At 34.3% G+C, this 23,442-nt stretch overlaps 2 protein-coding genes across 4 annotated transcripts; both read right to left on the bottom strand.

Annotated features, from left to right (window-relative positions):
* Positions 1–914: 914 nt before the first annotated feature.
* Positions 915–19,699, bottom strand: LOC149900959 (SET domain-containing protein SmydA-8-like). 3 transcript variants are annotated; one of them, XM_090111525.1, is made up of 11 exons: positions 19,687–19,699; positions 11,433–11,476; positions 6,335–6,507; positions 5,611–5,748; positions 5,099–5,260; positions 3,949–4,138; positions 3,318–3,518; positions 2,767–2,993; positions 2,257–2,516; positions 1,758–1,861; positions 915–1,239 (listed from the first exon to the last, which is right to left on the bottom strand). In XM_090111525.1, the coding sequence occupies exons 2-11, from the start codon at positions 11,457–11,459 to the stop codon at positions 1,099–1,101; spliced, it is 1,623 nt and encodes a 540-aa protein (XP_089967651.1). In that variant the 5' UTR covers positions 11,460–11,476; positions 19,687–19,699; the 3' UTR covers positions 915–1,098. The 3 variants fall into 3 exon arrangements, with proteins under 3 accessions (XP_089967651.1, XP_089967650.1, XP_089967652.1); XM_090111524.1 differs by lacking the exon at positions 19,687–19,699 and adding an exon at positions 16,355–16,573; XM_090111526.1 differs by lacking the exons at positions 11,433–11,476; positions 19,687–19,699 and adding an exon at positions 6,756–6,862.
* A 1,695-nt stretch (positions 19,700–21,394) lies between these two features.
* On the bottom strand, positions 21,395–22,718 carry ave (sterile alpha motif domain-containing protein aveugle). Its single transcript, XM_090111913.1, has 3 exons — positions 22,512–22,718; positions 22,191–22,304; positions 21,395–21,646 (listed from the first exon to the last, which is right to left on the bottom strand). Exons 1-3 carry the CDS (start codon positions 22,548–22,550, stop codon positions 21,464–21,466), a joined length of 336 nt encoding a protein of 111 aa, XP_089968039.1. The 5' UTR covers positions 22,551–22,718; the 3' UTR covers positions 21,395–21,463.
* Between the last annotated feature and the right edge of the window lie 724 nt (positions 22,719–23,442).

Genomic DNA, 23,442 nt, shown 5'->3' with positions numbered 1-23,442 from the left:
GAGCACGCTGCGTACGCGCATGCTTCAGTTTATAAATAAACCCTGAAACTTGACGCGGTGTATTGTACGGTTAACGGTGCACCAATGGGCATTTTATCCGAAACCGGGGCAGTATTTGAAAATATTTTGTACTTTATCCATTGCTTTTTTGGTTAAATTTCACAGTCAATACTATACGTTGATTAAGTTTCCGTTTCTATTTATTTGCTGTTCTACAGATATTTTATGGGCAAAATAACCCATTCTGGAGTTTAATATACCTATATGTAAGTAAATAATATTTTTGCTAATGATGGCCGAACATTTAAGCCCTCTATACTATCGCGATTGCCTCTACTCGCCCAACACTGCCCATCGTGAAAAGACGAATTAGAGAACACAGAATTGAATATATGGATATCTATGCCTACGTCGATAATAATGATTTGCCTTGTTATTTTTTATCATTTATGTTATAAATGAACAGACTGTTTCTTACTACTTCCAAAAAAAAATATCTAAGATAAGTACATATATATTGAAAGCTATGTAGCATAGCTCGATCCAATATGTTTTTCAAATTATATAGGTAAAGGATATAGAAAATACTAAAATAGGATGTAGGAATAAAAACAAGATCAAATTCCAAAGATTTTATTAAAAAATAAGTACAACAAAACATCAGTATTTATGGTATTAATTATTAAAATAGAATCCCTGTTTAATACAATTTTATTATAAAAATACACTTTTGCATGTCTTTTCGTAAGGAATAACTGCTAATTGAATGTAAGATCCTGGGAATAAATGACAATATTTTTGAATATTAATTCTAATTAATATTGACGGTAAAAAATTAAAATATGTGGAATTTCTTATAGCACATTTCGTATAAGTACTGACAAGTTTTTATAATTAATTAACATTATTCAATATATATTTCGCTATATTCCTCACAGATTTCAGATAAAAATAATAACCATTATTTATTAAATAAAAACAACAAAAAGTAATGTTAATATCACAAACAATATAAAGCCGAACGTATCGACTATCGACGGTATTGCACCTAGAAAGGCTGTAATGGACACGCGGCGTAATTCTAGAATATTCTAAATATTATGAGATTTTTCCAATAATTTGTTCCCAAGTTTTGATTTTCTTCAGCGCGTCTCTCGCGGCCGACGCCATTAGACCTTCAGGAGATTGGCTCGGTTCAAAGCCGAGAATTAGCGCGGACTCTGTTAAATAACCTACAATCTGAAAAAGAAACAAATAATTAAAGGAGGAAAAACGTTTTATTGACACACAGAGTTACAGAAAAAAAATAAAGCCACGTAAATAAAAGGTGTGGTTTTATTAATTTATATAATTGAACGAAATAATATGTTTATAAAGCAATTAATTAATACATATTTCGATAAAAGTAGTTGCAATTAAAATGGCGGATAGACACTAGACCTATGCACTAGACAAGAACATCATACTTTGTATTATAGTGCTGAATCAATTAACAATGTTTCCCACTAAGAATAGTTTGTAGTAAGAAGATTATAAGCGTTTAACAAGATTATTGTTTTTTTTCTAGTACCTACATGTGTGCTTACACAGATTTATTTTTATTTCCTAGACAATCTATTTAAATAAGACCATCTGAATTTTTTTAAAACATTTTATTGTTAATGCTTGAATAATTATAATTATGCACTTTATATGAAGTTGTGCTAGACTAGACTATGTGCTAATTTGGTTTATGGTGACAATTTCAGGGAACTCACCTCTTTTAACCGATTTCGAAGGTTTTCTTTGGAAATGGCCTTCTTCTCAAATTCCCTGGTGGTGAGCACCATTAGTGGCGCGTGCAGTTCGTACAGAGTAATACCTGAAGAAAATATATTTATATTTTATTGTTATTTTTTTTTCTTATTTTGTTCTACTGTATTAATGGTTATCTGGCAAAGCTAATGATGAAGAGAGATTTAAATTTTTAAAAAAGTTCCCAAAAATTCTTTCAACTGCTATTTCATCAATAATTGAGTGAGTTGAGAGTGAGTGGGTGGAGTGACTGGATTGAGTGAGTGATTGTGTGAGTGAGTGGAGTGGAGTGATTGACCGAGTGATTTAAATAACGAACTCATGAATTAATAAACGTAAGAATTAACAAACAAATGAATGAAAGAGCTAGTGACCGAATGTGTGTTTGATTGAATGAATAATTCATGAACGAATAAATAAAAAACGAACAAACAAATCAATGAAACATAAAAAACAACTGACCCCTAAGCCTCGAGTATCCCGGCTCGATGACATCGAACACCCGCATGAGGTCTCTGCAGATGTCGAGCTTGCGCTGCAGCAGGCGCTCGGGCAGCTCGTGGATCATGTAGCGAGACAGCTTGCCGTACAGCTGGCTCAGCGAGTGTAACGCCGATAGACGCAGGTAGTGGTTGGCGTGGAGGGTCGAGCGGTACTTGGTCAGGTACCGCTCGAAGCCCTCCACGTCGTTCGCGTCTATCTGCTCTAGTTCGTCTGTTAGTCTGTGGAAAAGGAAAGGTAAAGTAGTCTGTTAAAGGAATATTATATTGAAGTAAAAATGTATCGAATACTAAGTTAGAAAGTAATGAAATACATAGCAATGGTGAATAATATTTATATTTTTTGTTTTATGCTGCCATTTTAAGTTATTTTTTTATGAACAGAACATTGCAAACACGAATGACATTGCTTATTTAACCGAGTATGTAAAAAGACTAACTTATTTACGCGTGCTTCTAACGATGATATTACCTCTTTAGCGTCGCCTGCACGGCATTAGCCCCCACAGTGTACGGGCAGGCGTCACAGCGCCACTCGCTGCTGGGCTCGAGCGGCGCCGCACTGAGCACGTGGCCGGCGCAGCGCGGGCAGCGCAGCGCGCTCGCTCGCGTGCCCAGCTCCGTGGGGTCGCGGCACCGAGCACACGCGCAATCGAAGAACTTGCTGAGGCGGATGTGCTCGCGCCGCTTGAGTGTGCCCTGTTGATGATGATGAAATATTGAATTATAGAGTTCAGAAGCTTGGAAGAAACATGCCACACGTCATATTATGCGAAACCAAGCTTGAGAATCTTAAAAATTGTTTCAATAACACTACTTATTTGAAATAACGTAGACGTAATCTTCTGTAAGAAATACAGTTAACTAAGATGCATGTTAATTGGTGTGGTGTACAAATATGACAAAATGAATATGTAGGCTGAATGATCAGAATTTGTGAATGTAAATATGAAGTTGTTAGTAATGTGCCGGTACAAATGTGTACAAGTATGATGAGAGTGTAGGTGCAGAAAGTATGGCCACCTGCAGCGTGTACGCGTAGCAGAGCGTGATAGTATCGCCGGCGCGGTGCGGCAGCGCGGCGCGCACGGTGAGCGGGCGGGCGGGCGCGCGCTCCGCGTCCGTGTGCGTGGTGCTGGGCGTGCAGTCGTGCGCCAGCAGGCTCGCGCCGCCGTACAGCGCGCGCGCGTTGGCCCCGCTGCCGCCCACTTCGAACGCGTTCACCTATGACGAGGCAGACGCTTTAGCGAAGCTCGCAAAATAACCATAAGGAATGGACTGAACATAACCTATACGTAAAGAAAAGCAGTTTTAGGCACAAAGCGAGTGATAGAACAGCCACAATCCAAAAGAAAAGATAACAGACAATGTATCTTTCATGTAGGTACGATTAAGTAATTGAACGATTTGACTTCGATGGCAATCTAAATTCCCGAAAAATAGCACGATCAAGTGTAATAAGATGTTTAAATTGTAATCAGGTAGCAATTTTTCGATAGTTAACAATTTCACGAGATAGATGAAAATCTCACGGTTTTAATAAGTTTGGGCTGACAAAATATATAACGATGATTTGAGAGATCGAATTGTAGGGTATGTTTGTTGTTTTCTGTAACGTATGGCCTTTCAAAAAAATGTTTACGTGTCTACTCACTTCCAACACCCCACAAACGGTGTGGACCTCTTCATCATCGAACGTGAAGCCCCAACCCTTGAGCCGTTGCAACACGGTCCTGTCGTTCATGGGGAAGATGTCCCCCCTCGCGCGCCGCAGCTCGTTGTGAGCCTCCATCGACATTATCTCCTCCCATTTTTCGGGATCCGCGCTTTTTTGGAGAAGGCATCTGGAAAATGATGCCTTTTTGATTGAATGCCGATCGTTCATTCATTCAGCCGAATACACAAACCTAATAAATGTAGTCAAGACATTTGCAAATGTTTATTCGCTGCAAGCGTGCAAACATAAGTACTTGATTAGTACATTAAAAAAAATGTTTGCACGCAAGTTAGTGACAGGAGAAGTTGTCCAAAGTCCCACATCACGTAAACTTTATAGTTTCCTGTGGTTAGGTCTGTGACCGCGAACGCAGTCTGTCGCCTATAATGAAGCTTTCGGAAGTGATTTTGGGAGTAAAGTAAGATCAATTCAAAGATCAATTGAATTCATATAATCAGGATTAGATATTTCAGTAAACACGGGAAGGTTTAAAGAAGTATTAGGTACCTACGTCGTACAATATTAATTAGTTACGTAAGATCCGACAGCCGGCTGCCAGGCACCAGCTAATTGGACTTACCGAGTTATATTTCTTTTAAAATATATAAGTACAATATTCATCACACGTGCCGATGTCAGGTACTAATGACCTCGACCAATGACCTCGAGATTCACAGGATTCTCGGGTATTCATGATGATTTAATTAGCTTCCATGTAGGTAGTAATAGAACACTTACAAGACTAGTTTTCTACTTGCGGGTTCGCTCCCGAATACAAAGAAAATTTCCAAGGCAACGAGAAATTTTACTACTGTGTCCAGACTCCAGATACAAAAATCATAACATAAACTCGCTCCGTTGCGTGAAAGAAAGACAAACACACTTTCGCATTTATAACATTAGAAAGGATTTTCATATCTTTCTTTCTTCATATAGGTATATGGACATTTTTATAACACAGATCAGGAATCATTACATATTTTGAAAGCAAACACAGGCAATATTTTTCGCATAAAAGTAATATTTTCGCATCGAAATTCTTACTCAGAGACAGACTGAGATAAATCTTTATAACATTTGTACCTGCCTCAATGGCATGAGAGCGTTATAGGAATCCTTGAGGTCCTCCATATTGTCGTAACTCGGCGTTGCTTGCTTCAGGGCTTCGCACTCGTACGTGGAGTGGCCGGTGTACTTGCCCAGCCCGGGGCATGTAGAGCAGCAGAGTGGCCAGGTACAACCGGCACATCTGGAAGATGGAACATTTCATTATTTCTTAAGAATAGAAAAATAATGAATCAATTCGTAAAAAAAACCTGTCTAAACAATATGTAGCGCAAGATAGTCTTTTTGAAAGATGGGAAATTAGAAGAAGTCAAAGAGCAATATTGGGCACTTTACTGAAATTTTTATTTAAATATCAAAATGTTTATGTTTATTAAATATCGCACTTAAAACAGGTTGAAAAACTCATAGAGGAATAATTTTAAACATTACTATTTGACGAAACATTGCCAAAATCATCTCCACTCCTTATAATCTTTACATTTTCCACAACACCTTAAATCTATTCAAAGAGTTTTTATAAATATTATTTACTTGGACAAGTTCTTCTCCTCCAGCTCCCGGTAGCAGCCAAGGCATATGATGTTGCAGCCACTGCAGGGGCCCACGGCTAGTGCTGGTGCCTCTATGATCACCTCCCCGGCTTTTATGTCCCGGCTCGCTACTATGTACCTGTATAATGGAATTAATAAAGAATACTACATGTATGGATTTGATAATAAATGAGGATGAAGATTTTTATCGTAATTTAAAGGAAACTTAAATGAAAATCGCGATAATTAACAATAAATACAATCCCACGAGTATTGATAATCCTAGGAAATTAGCGACTACTCGTACATCTTAAATAAGGACAAATTAATAATATTTATAGAATTTCACAAGAAAATACAGACGCATCAAATAAACACTCACGTATATTTACATAATTTATCTTAAATGGGAAATAAAATCAATACAATACAGAAATGTGTGTTTTTCACGGTAGAGCTTAAGTAAATCTGTCTATCTGTCAATACGCTTGTACAAATAGTTTCCCCACAAAACTATCCTCATATAATATGTGGGTAATATTGTTGTGGGAATCCGTACGAAGAATATTTAAACGCAATTTAAATCGCAATTTATTCACGATATTCTTTACTTCTGAGCAACTAAACCAACTTATGTTACGTGCTTACCACCTTCCGAAATTTCAGACACTTTAGAGCAGACTTAAATACTATTCAAATAATATTGAAACTATTTATATTCTTACCGTCCCATGACATCAGAGTGTTTAATTTCATAACAGAGTTTCTTCTCTTCTTTGGCATTCTCTTTCTCATTTCCTTCTTTCTCATTTTCAATGGCTTCCTTAACTTTCACATCTTCTTTCACTTCTATTACGTTTTCCTTGTTACGAACTTCGTGTTTACCTCGTTTCTTTTGCTGGAACAAAATCGATTTATAAAAATATTTTTATCAAATCGGCTATTTGTCCTTCATCTCTCGCTTATAAAATTAAATTTATTTCCATGCTCATTTAAATTTATAAAGTATACAAGCTTCTCCATAAATCAAATTAAAATCATCCATGAACATAAACAACTTTTGAAATAATTGTAATACACATATTCGAGACAAACAAAACAGCAAGACGAATACAAACAACCACAATCCAAAAAAATGTCACGTACACATATCAAACAGCGTAGCATTAAGAAAAATCGCGACAGATCTATGAATGACCGCTATGTACACCGAGCCGGGAGTTATGAATGGCTCCAGATCTGGTAGGCGGTGGTGTATTTCTGCTCCACTTGACTGCACGCGCCAAAACATAAAAATTCATTTCATAACCGACTGTACCCGCGCCCGAGAACGTTATGGTCAAATGGATATTCGTAATTTCATTAAGTAGGAAGGCCGATAAGTGCGGCTCCTGAGGATTATCTGTAATCAAGGCTTAGGGCAGAGGTTTTGTCGCTATGGAGATTTCTTTTATTGAGTCTGATGTAGACGATTGGACGCCTCGTGTACCTATGAGTGGCTGAGGTATTATGATGAACTAAGCAGATTTATATGTAGGAAAGTTATCGCAACAAGATGAAGTAGAACTTAAGAATGATCCGCTTGAAATAATCCTTTTATGGAGTTATCTGAGAGGAGTTCATCGTGCATTATATATATAAACGTCCGTCTGTTACCAGTTACCACAAATAATACATTTTATATAAGTACCTATAGCATTTCATACGATCGTTAACATTATAATTAACTTTGAAAACTGAATAATAACCTCCTAGAATTCATTTGACTAAAATAATTAGTGCCCAAAAATCAATGATAATATATTTCCATAAAACATCACTAATCATAAAATATATTGAGCCATATCTCTGGGACGTGGAAATAAATCACGAAAGTTGGCTCTCGGCTGCTCGCTCAATCATCGAAACCACTCATTTCACTCGACTGGAAAGAGGTTTATTAAAGCGATAAAGCTTTTAAATAACTTGAGAAATCTGGACCAATTGAAAATCTTGAAGATTAGTTAAATGCACTGCTGCGTTCTTAATTGTCTTCCTAAGTGGTTATGCGAACACTAAAATTAATATTGGCTCATTTGAGCTGGTAGGTATGTAATTTTTTACGTTTATAAAATGTATTTATCTACATTTATCTATTATACAATACATTACATTTCACAGCATCTAGCTATGCCCCACGGTTTCCCCTCCAGCGGACAAAACTTTATTCTATTGGTTTTAATTCATTGGCATTTAATTCATATCCTCGTGCCAACATTAAAAAGATTAACTAAATTAGACAGTATAACACAATTTTGCTCAGCAATAATCTATTAATATAAATAAAAAATCTTGGCACACATGTTTGTAATTGATGTTTTAAACTGCGTCGAAACAAAACTATTGTTCTAGCGTTCACTTCTTGGACCACGTTCAATTTACTAATTTCTAAATTCTTCAAATACCTATTTCTTATGTATTTATGTATAAATTTAATTCCAAGTTATAAATAAATTAAATTCCAAGAGGGTTTATAATTATTTATTGCATAATTTTATCTGGAAAGAGCAAAAATTGAGGAAAATATGCTTAACTTTTAGGTTTTTCGAACGCCTACTGCTCATTTCTCGGAAATCGACTGCAAACAATGATTCTATTCTAATGAAGACTATTCCTATCCTTTTGGCAATTAATCAGCATTTAAAAAGTGCTTTGCGCGTAACTAGACGTTAATGGTTAAATCGTAAATTTTCTGAGCAATGTCTTTGAAAGTTGAAACCAGCGTCTTTAAACACGTTATGATGCTTTGTAGTTCTGTGATTTAGGAGTCATTACCTATATAGTATATACCATGCGTATAGCATAAGGCATCTTTTGAACTATTAGAAATTTTTAACTAATTTAAATGCGGCTCTACTTGCGTAAAAACTAGGCTAGGTTTAACAAATGGTATTAAGACCTATGTGATATAACAATCGGTAATCACATAATTTAATTCTAACTAGCTGTGCTCCGCGGTTTCACCCGCATTGCTCCGCTTCTGTTGGTCATAGCGTGATGATATATAGCCTATAGCCTTCCTCGATAAATGGGCTATCTAACACCGAAATAATTTTTCAAATCGGACCAGTAGTTCTTGAGATTAGCGCGTTCAAACAAACAAATTCTTCAGCTTTATAATATTAGTATAGATTTAAGATTAACTGGTCCACACTGATTCTTTATCACTCTAACTAGCTGCTCCGCGCGGTTTCACCCCCGTGGCTCCACTCCTGTTGGTCGTAGCGTGATGATGTATACCCTATAGCCTTCCTCGATAAATAGGCTATCTAACACCGAAAGAATTTTTCAAATCGGACCAGTAGTTCCCGAGATTAGCGCGTTCAAACAAACAAACAAACAAACAAACAAACTCTTCAGCTTTATAATATTAGTATAGATATACACATCTGACACAGCTAACCTTTACAAAACAGAGCTGTAAACTAGTAGTATAATTTTATTTCAACTGTTAAGCAATATTTATGATCGAACGTAAACTATAATTCTCCGACGAATAAAAATAAATGTAAATGGCGTAAGTGACAGCATGTTTAGACAATTTGTATTCTGTGCTTTTGCTATTAACCGTTTCTTCTCTCCACTTACAATTGCCTTATTTATGGCTAACTGAGAACATCTGAGTTTAATTGCCCCGTTGACACACATATTCCTTACCGAAATTGATTTATTGAAACGCTGATTTTTCTTCGCGATTTAACCATAAATAGATACTGGGATTCTCCGCGTGGCTAATCTTCAAAGTTTTCATATTATTATATGACTAATATAATATAATATATTCCAAAGTTTGTAATGTAACTTTTGATGAGACGTTAGCATTTTCATCTTAAATAGAGGACAGGATACTTGAAATTATTTTTTAAATTATTTTACTGAAATCTTCATTATAAATAGAGCAACAACAGCTCTTAGGACTACGTTCATTTTAAAACTAATAGCGCTTTCGCAAGCCTATTTATTCAAATACTGTCTAAAGAGAAATCAAAGTTGTTCTAACATATTATAAGCAAATTTAATTTTCTACAATCTTTTCTCACAACACATCCTAACACTGATTAAAGGGCGGATCATCCAATAGTTAACAAGAGGCGCCTAACGTTATTTCTAATATGTAAACTTGTAAAGTTTGAAAATAGCTGTAATATTTTCCGCTTCATCAGAGCGTCTATTGTCATGTGCCAATGACAAGCTGTTAACACGCTTCGCACGTGAGCCTAGGGCCTTGGGGCTGTAAATATTTGCACTATGTGGGTCAAAGGCAATTTGGACTAAACAATGATTTTCAGTTAATTGTCGACAATTATGAGATGGGAGTTATGACAGCATGAGGCATGAGGTTTAATATTCAATTGTAGGTAGTTGCTTTCCTGAGGTAGAAGAGAGTACACGAAATAAAAACAAAGGTATTGGAAATTCCATTAAAACGCACCTATATGGTAAATTGTACATTCCTAAGTATTTTATAGGGATATAAAGTTAAATTTAACGAGTATGAAACCATCACATAATATTACAAAATTGTTTAGTCTAGGTCTAGTCTACTTAATGTAACCTGAAATGTTAAATTATAGCCAAAGACGTCACAAATCTGAAATCTTTTGTCACAAGATAAATTACCCGTAATTAAGTATTTTCGTTAACTGGTAGAGACGCAGAAAGTTTCGACTGAATTTATAGATTTTATCTTAACGTTACTTCGTTTCAATCTCAGATTTCATTGATGAAATGCTTGCCAACTGGAAATAGACCGGCTTGATGTCTTCCCAAGGGCTTCGGGAACATATGACCACACTGATTGATTTACAATCGAGAAAATACAATGTTGTTTCAATGCTTATAACTACTGTAATGGTTAATCGACTGTTTGATTCACTGATTGTTTTTTTTTATTTTTGTTAGCTTCTACGGGGATTAGAAGCCGGGATATATTATAACGATATATCAACGGATAATAATAATTAAGTACTTAAGTTGAAATTAGATTAACATTCTTTGCATACAATTGAAAAATATTTTAATTGAAAGCGAGGTTCAATTTTCAGTAATAACAATGAAGAAAGCATGTGCATTTCTCAAGCAGTTCCCAAACAAGCTAGTTAGTTTTATAAATAACCAAAAATTTAATGATATTATGACGATTTGCGTCAGTATTGTTTCAACCTAATCTAAAAATACATTTTAAAAGAATTTGCCTACGCTCATATGTTACACGACATTATAATTGACTTTATTATTCATCCATCTCATAATTCACCACAACCAAAGGGCGTATAACAAACGACCAAGCCATTTGGAAACGCCAGAACTGTATCATGTACACATAGCACGCAATGGACGTTGGCAACATTGTCAAGTACAATATATCAGAATGCCAATCGTTGATCCCATATCTTGGAGCGAGTTTGCCCCCAATTGTTCTTCGACAATCACTGGATGATTGGAGCTGCCAATGGTGCCAGTGAAATGTCGAACGTCTGGTGGCGCCGATTTCATCATGCTTGTTTAGGGCGTTTAGGAGCAGCAGTATGTGTAAATACATTTTAATGAAGTAGGTAAATAAATCTAACTGTGATCGTTTTCTTTGGGAGCAAACGATAGAACCTTTGAGGCTTTTGCCACAATTCAATTGCTTGCCATTCTGAAAAGATCGCTGTTTCTATTTGTCTCTACCGAAGAATAAACGTAAGATTTTTTAACAGTTCATATAAATAGTTAACCAGATTGGCAAAAAATGTTTAGGTAATGTTAATACTACTCTATTATACTATTATGCATACTAACCTTCTTCTTATGTGACTTCTTATTCATGGTGCACGACTGAAAATCTGTAAGAAAAGAATAATAAAGTCATGTACTTATAAAAGCATAATTAACTCCTTTTTATAAAGATGAATAGAATTATTTACAAACTATAATTATAGATGTGAATTATGTCCAACGTGTGGATGCTGTTGGAAAATTACATATTTCTCATTAAAATTTCTGGCAAGTATTTTCACGTTCGTGTCGCATTATAAAGGCCTTGCGCAAGAACCTAATTTTCTGTTTCCAGTGTTCACAGCTGAGCATTTATGATCTCGTAAACAGCACGTTCGTAACTAAATATTATATCAATGTTCGTATACATGGCTTAGTATAAAACAGTAATGCTTTGATCAACGCCTTTATGGCCCTCGTAAAACTTATTATATGAAAGGTTGATGTAATTGTTAAGAACGTTTTATTTAAAAACGTAATGCGTTTGGACTTTTCAAATATATCCCACCATATCTTCGATCCTACCAATGGGTAAGGCAAGGTAAGGCAATCACGCCTTATGATCGACTTCTTTTTAATGGTTTATTTTGAAACTGCTCTACAAGCCAACTTGAGTGAAAATTTTTGTATTTTCATGAAAAAGATACCTAGCGATGTAGAATTGTTTTTTATTTTGGGAAATCATATTGTGTGTTTGTATATTATGCTGATCTTTTAAAATGCGTTTTATAAATAATATAAAAATGTGATACTTATATTTTAATTTAAACTAATACACTCGACGCTATCAAACAAATCTCGAAATATTTTCTCTTACAAACAGGAAATGTTAATTATTACTGAATGTTCACGTATTTTTAGAAATTTGATTTAACTGAATCATGACTTCAGAAATATCAAAATTGTAACATGCAGTAAATCAAGACTTTTATAATATGTAGATACGCTGTTCGTCAAAGATTTTTCATCCACCCACTCAGATATGGCTCATATTTCTAAATTATAGTCTCTTGATAGTTGATTGGAATATATTGAAATTTACATTAAGTTTCTTTAGTAACCTATTAAGAATACCTATTTAGATAGGGGGATTTATCCAAAACATTCAAGTTTATAAGCAAAAGAAATCAAAAATAAAAAAAATTGTATCTCAAGATTTCCAAGCCTAATGCTTTCCTACCGTCGCGTCGGCTCTGTCTCTACAAATAAGATCAGTCAGTATTTTTTGTTCATAAGTAACTGATCTATCTAACTACTACTATCTAATACTTAATCTATGTACCTACTACTACTGCTTTCGTGCTATTTTTATATAATTAAATGCTTAAAGACACGTTTTAGTTAGTGTTAAACTTAAACCATTGTACAGTTCTGAAGCAATTCATTTTAGGAACTGTCCTTTCAGGGGAAAGTCAATAGGGTTCACATAGACCGAGCAGCTTGGCGCGCAAAATTCTACCCGAGACTTCTCGTTCTGTGGATCCACAAACAAATAATTCTGAAATATAATATGCCAACCTAGATATATAGACTAATGCTAGAATAAACCAACTCAAATCCAGCGAACTATGCAAATGCAATATTGTATGTTATTTAGAACCCATTATTACTCGATAAGCCCCCGATCATCATTCGAACATCGCGATCCCGGCTTTGCTTGGATAATTTAAATCAAAATCCACGTTGAATGTTTGCCAATGTATATATAGGAAGATTTGTTCCGAAGTTAAAGCCATTTGGCCGACAAAACAAAACAAATACTGTGTTGCTACACGCTCGTGTTTCATGTTAAAAGTTCTGTTATTGTTTCGATTGTGAAGTCCTTCAGAATTCCACTACCTACTGTTTTGGATGATTTTCATAATTACCTAACTCTGTGCTCGTAGCGACATTCCTAGTAATTATGTTTTAATTAGATACTTTTACTTTTACTATATACATATAATTTAAAGATTTTCGTAACCACGCTAAAATTGATCGAACACACTACCAAAATAAATTTACCTAGGTAAACTTTCAAACTTAAACATTTATTTAATCAATAAGACTTCTTCTAGACGCCCTTTTTATAGAAGATAACGTAGTTCTACCATTTACTACTCATTCTGAAAGCAGTTCCTACGGAGAAGAAGAACAATTTTCAAATGTTTCCAAAGATACGAGATCTAAATCCACTGCTCCCAACAGGAAAACATTTTTTGATAATGTGTTATGTTTATAATCTGAGAATGATGTAACCCAAATGGTGTCCCAGTTAAAAACGTCACACGTCGCGGTTAATTAAAATTCGTATCGCCTCATTTATTATTTTAGAACAAAAAAGCTAAATTAAAAATATACCAGTTCTATTTCTATGCTAATTCAAAGATATCGAGTGGTTATCTCGGATTATTTACGATGTTTGCTGTTTACTTTTTTGACTAGGAGTAGACTATTTTTATTTTTATAATTAATATGAATCTAGTTTTAGAAATAAAAAGATTACGTTAAACATTTCCATACACGTAGCTTATAGAAAGTTATCGTGATCCTCATTGAAAGCAAAAGGTAAACCGTAAAAGAGATGGTTCGATAAAGCTCCTAAAATCTTAATTAAATCTCGCTGTACTTGAGTATGAGTAATTATGTCCTCTTAATCATGAAAATGCCCTGCATTATTGGACCTCACATCAATTAATTAATTATAATGAACTTCTTCACAACATATTCTAGGTACCTATGTCCCATACCAACATTCAGTCATCCCTTAAATTCTCCTAATTAATGTTGTACACTAATACTACGTCACACCCCGGCGGTGCTCATAAATCCCATGGCATGCGTCTTCGGAACGTTGTTGGCAGTGCATTTGTTACTCTGCGTCAGAATGTCTTAGCAGTAAGCCCTATAGCCTATTTGGGTACCTATATTTAGAAGACGCATCTTTGATGTCAAAGAGTTTAAGGGCTCGTACCCCAATGGCCAAATGGCCAATGGCACAAAAATATACCGGCCGAATTAAGAACTTCATCCTTCTTTTCAATTAATCAATAAATGCCATCTTATATTATTACTGAAGTAGGTAAAAAAGAAAAATCAATAGGTACTCAATCTCGTTCGCAGCAAGGCTTGAGGTATCAAGGAAAAATTGGCCCAGTGATTTCACATTTTACATTAAAAATATGAATAATAGTGAATTCAGACGGGTAACATAAAACTCTCAGTTATTGGAAATTTGACTACCTATACCTACAAGAAACAAATGCTAAATAACTGGCTAGAAATAATAATTACTACAACCGATTGATGTAGAATGCTTGGAAGGAGTAATAGGTACTATCTGAAATATTCCTCCCTAGCTATAGTAACGTCAATCTATTCCTAAATGGACATTTTCAGATTTTAATATCATTTAATAATTTTAATCACAATCAAATTGAATTCGTAAAATCGTAAACCACATGTTACGTGCGTCTAGTACTAGACAATACACCGACAATGGTATAATTAGAGCTGTCTAAAAACACGTGTAGTGCGTAGAGACAGACGGATAGACATAAATCGTGTACTATGCAACGCTTGGCACCGCAGCCGCTGCATTTTGATCGTTTGATAGGCAACCACTGTACTGACTGAACGAAAATCTTTTCAATTGTTGAGAAATGGGGTTATTGGCACTATTACATGATCGATGATTGAATACATCAATTGACTTTTCAGTCTAGGTCAAATTCATATAAATTATATTCTTAGGATGAGTTTATTTTCTATAATTTTGCGCTCTTCCTTGTTGATCTCTAGGTAGATATTTATTGAGAAAGATTCTTTCACTGGCCAAGTGCGGATTGGCAAATACATATTGTCAAACGTTTCGGTTTTCTTATTACATTTTCCACCAATCTTACATCGATTGCAGTAATGGTGCTGTCGATGATATGATAAATGATAGAGCAATTGAAAATTTTAGTAAAATTTATATTTTTTTCTGCTCGTCAAGGCTTTCGAGCCTTGTTTTCGCACTTTGCATGAAATTTTAGACTGTAATCTATCACTTTTCTGTAGTATGAATTCTAATTATACATAGGTATTAGAAATAAAAGCAAGCAAGATTGTATTTAATTTCATGTCTTTTGGGCATAGGGATAAACTTGTTTTATATGCAACTATTTCCGTGTTCTGAACAATAATAATTAGGCAAGAACTCAAAAATAAAACACATATTTCGTTAACCGCTAGGCGGAGGCCACTTGCTATTCAGTCAACAATTTTTTTTAAGAACGGATAAAAACCTTAGCAAACATAGGAAATCTTAAGAATCGAAAAGTATATGAAATTATTTTAAAATTTTTATCTTTTCATATCAAAAGAACCATAAATAACAAAATGACTTGTTTGTTGACTGTACATTTAATCTCTCCATATCGCCTGTCTTATTGGAGTTATGTTTACATGAAAGCTATTAATGCTTGTAACTGGGTTCTGGGTTCTGGGTGGGCGAAAAAATTGTAACAATTATTTATTAAATGTATAGGGATATTATTTTCAGTCACTTATTTTTTGTAAGTATAACAATCATTTATTTGGTGCTTTTTTTGCATAATTAATTAATTATTATTCAGGTATTTACATTTCTAGTTATTATTTACACACATACTTAAATTAGATAAATATCTGAAAGGTACTATAATGAACTTATAGTTACCTATATGTTAAAATCAAACTTTTGATAGTACTTATGTAATTTTAATAATATAAACTAAGTAAGTATTACCACCTATTACTAACTAGGTACACGGTACCTTATTCCATTTTTTTATAATTAATTAACTAGGTATATTTTCTTCTTTGATGTCCATGATGTAATCTTCGATTATTTAATAAGTATTGATTATTTAACTTTCAATTTATGAATAATATTTGTTTTATTAAATAATATATGAATTATGTATGATAAAAAAGTTACTCACATAACTATCACTACCAATCACTACACTAATAAAAATACTTTATTTCACGAATAAACTTTTTTATTAACGCACTTTTAACTGTCCATTAATAATTAAAAAAATATACTGACACGCGTCATTAATGGCGGGAAAATTAAACGAAGGCGCGCGTGCTCGTTTCCCGCGCTAACGTTAACTGCCGCGTTTGGCTTGACACAATAAAATTAAGCATCCAAAATGATAACCAACTCATGAGTTCGGGTGAATTTCGTAATAACCATACAGATCCCGATTTGCGGGACATTTCTTGGAGTTAATTTGGCACCAGCTGCAGCGGTATGCCAAATGGTTTTAATGGCATGAGACTTTGTTTATTTCTCGCTTTTCGCAATGATGCCAACAATACATTTGTTTTCTCTCAATCTAATAGTATACAGCACGTACTGGTCTTAAACTATCATTGTCTTTATAATAATAATTACATTCAAAGCTTATATTTTATTTGCTTATGCCTTGCTTATGCTTATGTAAATCGGTTGTGTTGATTTGGAGGAGTGCAATCGCAAGCCAGATAAATCATTCTTTTTGAGTCCAACAGACACATTTGAAGTTGAAAACCTTATTTTACAATTACGCAATGAAAAATCACCTGGCATTGATGGCCTTAATAATTCAATAATTAAGCAGATTCGGGAAGAAATCTTATGTCCTTTAACGTCAATTTATAATCGAAGTCTATCACTCGGTATTTTCCCTAATAGCTGGAAGGTTGCTGCAGTTTGCCCAATTTATAAATCAGGAACTCGTGACAATCCCAATAACTATAGGCCGATATCACTGTTAGGCGTTTTTTCTAAAATTCTTGAGAAAATTGTTAACTCTCGACTTACCAAGTTTCTAGAGTCCAATAATCTTCTATCATCGCGTCAGTTCGGTTTCAGATGTCAAAAAAGTACGTCAGATGCTGTAAGCCTATTAACATCAATAGTATCTTCACATTTGGACAACAAAAACGCATGTCTCAGTGTTTTTCTAGACCTTGCGAAGGCCTTCGACACTGTTTCTATCCCGCTGCTGCTTAGAAAACTTCATGATAAGGGTGTTAGGGGTCATGCATTGCTATGGTTTGAAACTTATCTCAGAGGGAGACTTCAATGTGTAAAGATTGGAGAGAGTGTTAGTGCCACGAAAGAAGTTAATTACGGTGTTCCACAGGGCAGCATCCTGGGTCCGACTCTCTTCATTCTTTACATGGATGATATTCACAACCTCCCCCTTAGCGGTGCTGATATTCTTTGTTATGCGGATGACACTGCTATCACTTTTCACGGTGGCAGTTGGGATGAGGCAGTGTTAGCTGCAAGGCAGGGAATGATACAGGTAAATTCTTGGCTCGAACGTAACCTTTTGACCCTGAATCTAGACAAGACGAATTTTATCTGCTTTCATAAGACTGCTGCGTCCGCCCCTTGCCTAATAGAATTAATTAATATATCTCCTGACGGTTGTGCACCTCAATATATTAAAAGAGTTGAAGTTACCAAGTATTTAGGAGTTTTGGTAGATCAAAATCTGAGTTTTAAGAATCACATAAATCTTCTGTCTGATCGCGTGCGTAAAATCATTTTTATTATGAAGCAACTCCGCCGATCTGCCGACGTCAAATTACTTAAAACTATATATTTCGCGCTATGTCAATCTCTAATTACTTACTGCATTGGTTCGTGGGGAGGTGCCGTTAAGTCAAACCTAATTCGTATTGAAAGGGCTCAACGAGCGGTACTTAAAACTATGCTGCAAAAACCTTTTAGATACCCTACCTTTAACCTTTATAAAGACGCTAGTGTTCTTACAGTCCGCCAACTTTTCATCCTTGATAAAATTATATCTACGCACAAATGGGTGATTACCTCTCCCAATTACAAGGATTACGTAAGAAAGCGTATTTACAAAATACCAAATGTTCGTGTTAATACTTCTTTTGCTAAGCGTTTCAATCCTTTTGCTGGTATATTTATTTATAATAAAATTTGCTCCAATTGTAACATTAAAAACTGTTCTCCGAAAAAAGCAAAGATCATCGTAACTAACTTCCTTAATTCTCTGAACTACGTATCAACAGAAAATCTTCTTGCATCTTTATTTTAATTCGTGTATAATCGGCACTTATATCATTTCATAATTATTATATTTATTGTTATATGTATATATATTTATTATGTATATATTATTTTATTTATTTCATAATATATTATATTAATTTTATTTTTTAGTACCTTTAGTTTTTATTATCCTGTAGCATTAAAGTCATGGAATGCTTTTGAACGTGTTGTTATAGTTGATTATACCGAGGACACTTAGTTTTTTGTAAAATCGTCTCAGTGCCCACGATACAGGCTTGCCTAGTGTGGGTACTATTGGTAAACCTTTATTATAAACCTAGATAAAGCCAAATGTATGTAAAACGTGCAACATAAATACAATTGTAACTGTGTAAAACATATGTATGGTTTTTAAATAAATATATTTTTCATTTTCATTTTTCATTTTTCAAGCACCGTGGCGTGCGATTTTTATGTAGAGTTTCAATAAAATGTACGATGAAAAGTTTATGCATGTAGAACACATGGACAAAATTTCCCGAAAGGTTTTGAGGAAATATGTATATTATTTCGTAGGTAATAGTTTTAATTTACAAAATAATCGTTTTGCTTATAAATAAATCGCGGACTGAGCGCTATGACGTGCGTTAAAATTGGGGTTCTTACGCGATTGTAATTATGTATTTTTAAAATAAAATCATGAACGTAACAGTTTCCTAGAAGGATGAATCTTTTGTATATTTACATGAAGGTACTTAATAATGCTGAGTAACATAATGGACGCGGCGAAATAGCGTTTACGTAAATACTATAATAATAGGTCGATTCTTGGTAATTCTGATTTAATAAAAATGTTTTTGGAAGATTGAATTACAAATGTGTTGTAATGATATTGAGGCAACTTAACTCCGATATGAAAACGGTACATAAAAATTTAATTTAAAGAATATTTCCAATCCTATAGTTAAGTACTCATTTATAAAAAAATTGTAATGTAATTAATTAGTAGTTATGTATTTCATATTTGTAATGAGATGATTTTTTTAAATAAAATGTAAGTATAACGCAATTCATTAAAGAAACGAATCTTCAATGGCGAAAAAGAGCTTGAAAAAGGTAGTAGTTAGATAGTAAATACTAAATGTGTACCTAACTACCTACTTACTTACATTAATGAAAAGCTAAAACTGCATAAATAAATGATGAGTTAGAAATTTAGAATATAATCCATGAAAAGATAAGTTTACTTACAGCCTGATTTGAAAAAATGTGTGTCAGCTCACGCCAAATCTTTGCTGATAAGGAGATAAGTGGTGCATTGATAAGATTCTTTGGCATTGGAAAGATAATTGCATCGATTAAAATGAAATGCAAAATACTAAAAAAAAGGCAAAATTTAAATTGAGAACAATATTATCCAAAATAGCGAATTGAATGAAAAAAAAAACGAACTCTATATATTTGTAAAAGTAGTTAATGTGTTTCATTATTTAAACGTTTAATGTCGTAAATATCAAAAATAAAAAAATCTGCACTAAAATTATCAATTTTTTAAATGCTTCGAAATATTTCCTGTAACGTTGAGAATGGAATTTGTATATTTATCCGAGACCCAGTTGTCTTATAATATCCCATCGATGTGTGAGCGCAGGAAGAATAATAAACAAAGGAGGGTCATTAAAATGGCTATTTTGGCCCGTCCTCAGCGCGACTAACTAGATACCTACCGTGAATGTACGGCTTTAAGTCATAAGGAATAGCGGGAATCATGCGGGAATATTGTAGTTTTCCATTTTTGAAATGTAGGTAAGTACATAATATATGAAAAATTGTAAGTATGTATTTTTTAGCCTTTTGAAATATCGAATCGTGGACAAAATTAACAGTAATCTGCTTTCTACATTTTATTCCATTTTACAATCTACACTAATATTATAAAGAGGAAAACTTTGTTTGTTTGTTTGTTTGATTGTAATGAATAGGCTCATAAACTACTGGACCGATTTTGATGAAATTTGGCACAGATAATCTTTAGACCCTCAGAAAGAACATAGGCTACCTTTTATTGCGAAATATGTACCACGGGCGAAGCCGGGGCGGACCGCTAGTTTTAAATAAGAAAATGTGGAACAAAGCAGATTGAATTTTTTACATTGACTATTGAGGGTAGATAATGCTGCAAATTCTTATGTGATTTGACCCTGTAACATAAGCGAATTATTAAACAGATGTCAATAAAAATAGTCCTTTTTGAAAACGCGATTGATTTTCAAAATTATAATTTTTTACTACAACCTATATAAATCGCGTGAGCACATCATTTGCACCAATCCGCTCGTCTGGCACGACAATGAGATCAATGCATCTTATGTATTTATAAAAAAACGAACTGTGATTCTGTATCGGATTTTTGTACAGTTTAAGCTACTCTAATGACGCCCATAGAAACAAATCACGATCAATAGCGAGGGTAGCTATATGTACTAGAAGACATCTATTTATTAAATAGCTGTGCCCCGCCGCGCGGTTTTACACGCATTGCTCCCTGTTGGTCTTAGCATGACGATATAGCCTACCTCGATAAACGGACTATCTTACACTAATTTTTTTTTTCAAATCGGACCTGTAGTTCCTGAGATAGAGCAAGTAAAATTACATACTGTAAATATTTTTTTGGGATTTTTATTATTTTAAATACAGATGATAAATTGTGGACACAGGCTCTGTTTCAATACACGAAAAATACCGTGCGGAAATAATAATCATTGTTAAAAATATGACAATGATAATAATGCTCTAAAGTCATATAGTTAGAATACTATTAGGGTTGGCAAAAAAAATATAAATTAAATTTCAAGAAAGAAATATGAAAGTATTAAATTTCTTATTAAAAAAACTTTTTTCTGCATAACCATGAAATAAGAAATAAATGTGTGAAATCCCCATTTAAAGGCATAAATGCATAAAATATTTCTGTATCACAAACTTTATTCGAAACTTAATTAAATGCATCTATCTATTTATCACATTAGAGGTTATAATTAAAGTAATTGTGCCGTCTCTCCAGGTCCCTGATCTCTACAATGTCAGTTTTCAGTCTCAGTTTCAGGATCTCTCTCCAGATAGCTTCCCGGTGATCTTGGTTTGTGATGCCCATTCTTAGGAGTGTGTTGTCATTTATACGAACTAAAGCTCGCCCTGTTATATCATGCTACAACAAGAAATGTATATTAATTTAGGTCCACTTTAAGAAACATATTATACAAACACATATGCAGAATCAGGGTTGGACTAAAGCAAAGGGGGCGCAGGACTTAAAAATTTTTGATGGAGTTGGTGTCATTATAACACCTATTTATTATTGTTTTATCGTAAAGATTACGCTAATATAAGCATGTTTTATAGGAACAACTTTTCTCTAAAATCAAAAATGGCCGAGATATTCGCCCTCAAAGATTGATGATTTTCATTAGGTTAGGTTAGGTTAGGTTTGTTAAAAAAAACTACACAGAAATAGGAGCCCGGCCAAGCGGGCCTCCGTCGACGCGCAAAAAACAATTTTTTTTCACTTTTGATCAAAAAATTTCTAAGACCTTACTTTGCGCCCCCTTTGCTTTAGGTGGACCAGAATCAGTGTGTAAAATTATAGAGGATATTGATTTCAACTTGATATAGCAATATGTGTTTCATATTGAATGATACGTTTTGATAAATAGGTTAGGATAGAGTTCATATATTTGAATGTAAATTTTTACCTCATGGAATTTTTCCCAATATAAGTTGTAATAGTCACTGCAATGTCTACGCAACCATTTCTGAACATCAGCTTCTGTCCAGAGATAAACTGCTTTGGGGCGTGCAGTCTTAGTCTAGAAACACAGAGAATATATTTGTTATTACATATATGGTTATGAGTATAATAAGTAAGTACTTGTTGTTGTTGATGGTCAAATATGGTCAAATGACACAAATTCTTTGCGTTCATAAAAAAATGCTAAAAATATATTGTATAATACAAGAATTGTACAATAATAATTAAGCTTAAGTAATTATTGTTCAAGGAACTAAGATCAAACCTTGGATTTGCTAGAATTCAAACTGGAATCTTCAACCATTTGGCCGTTTGCGCTGATGGTGCATGTACTGAATACAGATAACAGAATATAAGATGCTAGATCATAGATGGTAGGAATAATTTAATAACATAAATTAATTATTTATATTAAAATTTCTTTGAAAATGCAATCCAAATGCAACAATAACAAATACCAATATGTCAATATGAGACGTCATTTTGACGTTTGACAATTAACCACTCACAGTACGACCAAATTTAAAAATTCTTTATATTCTATTGCAACTTACAATTTACATTAATAACAAGACTTTTATAAAACAATGTTGACACCATTGTTTTCTGAGATTGAGTGAACCACTTTATTTTTGGAGTTGATAATTTTTTTTCGTGTTGTTATAATTTGACACTGACAGAAGACGTTTGTGTGGTATTGTCTTGGTTTTGGTTTCTGTCTACGGTTAAGGTGGCGGTTCGCGCCGCGACAGAGACAAGCGACCGGGACAGGAGACCGCGACCGAAGACTGCGACAAGTGTCTCGGTCTCTTCTGCATGTACTGTAAAGGTGGCGGTTCGCGCCGCGACAGAGACAAGCGACCGAGACAGGAGACCGCGGCCGAAGACCGCGACCGTTACTTGACGTTCGGCAATGTATAGGCGACAGTTCACGAGCGAGACAGAGACAGGAGACAGAGACGCGAGACGGGAGACAGCGAGACCGTCGCTGCCCCAGACCAGTAGTGTCTCGTGTCGCGCTCAAAAAGCACAGCCGAAAATACTTTCTGAATACATTATCATCAAACATTAGGTACTTGTTCACTAATAGCGAAAATGATCCTTCTTGGCCTCTAGTTAAATATAATTCTTTAATAGGTAATCTTCTTCTAGTTTTGTTTTTGTAATAATAATATAATAGCAAATCATCGTCTTCT

Source organism: Colias eurytheme, chromosome 17 (genome assembly GCF_061535395.1).
Source record: "Colias eurytheme isolate Ceu_HAF_F1 chromosome 17, ilColEury1 Martin Lab GWU primary, whole genome shotgun sequence".
Taxonomy (NCBI): domain Eukaryota; kingdom Metazoa; phylum Arthropoda; class Insecta; order Lepidoptera; family Pieridae; genus Colias; species Colias eurytheme.
This window is presented reverse-complemented; position numbering and strand designations above follow the sequence as displayed.

Bases quoted from the DNA above. Each gene is read 5' to 3' on its own strand.
- LOC149900959 (XM_090111525.1), bottom strand. From the start codon at position 11,459: ATGAATAAGAAGTCACATAAGAAGAAG. The intron at 6,508-11,432 runs GTTAGTATGCAT...ATTTTGTTCCAG, and splicing joins AGAAGTCACATAAGAAGAAG to CAAAAGAAACGAGGTAAACA. The intron at 3,519-3,948 runs GTGAGTAGACAC...GCCTCGTCATAG, and splicing joins CCGTTTGTGGGGTGTTGGAA to GTGAACGCGTTCGAAGTGGG.
- ave (XM_090111913.1), bottom strand. From the start codon at position 22,550: ATGGTTGAAGATTCCAGTTTGAATTCTAGCAAATCCAAG. The intron at 22,305-22,511 runs GTTTGATCTTAG...CTGTGTTTCTAG, and splicing joins TGAATTCTAGCAAATCCAAG to ACTAAGACTGCACGCCCCAA. The intron at 21,647-22,190 runs GTAAAAATTTAC...TTCTTGTTGTAG, and splicing joins ATTGGGAAAAATTCCATGAG to CATGATATAACAGGGCGAGC.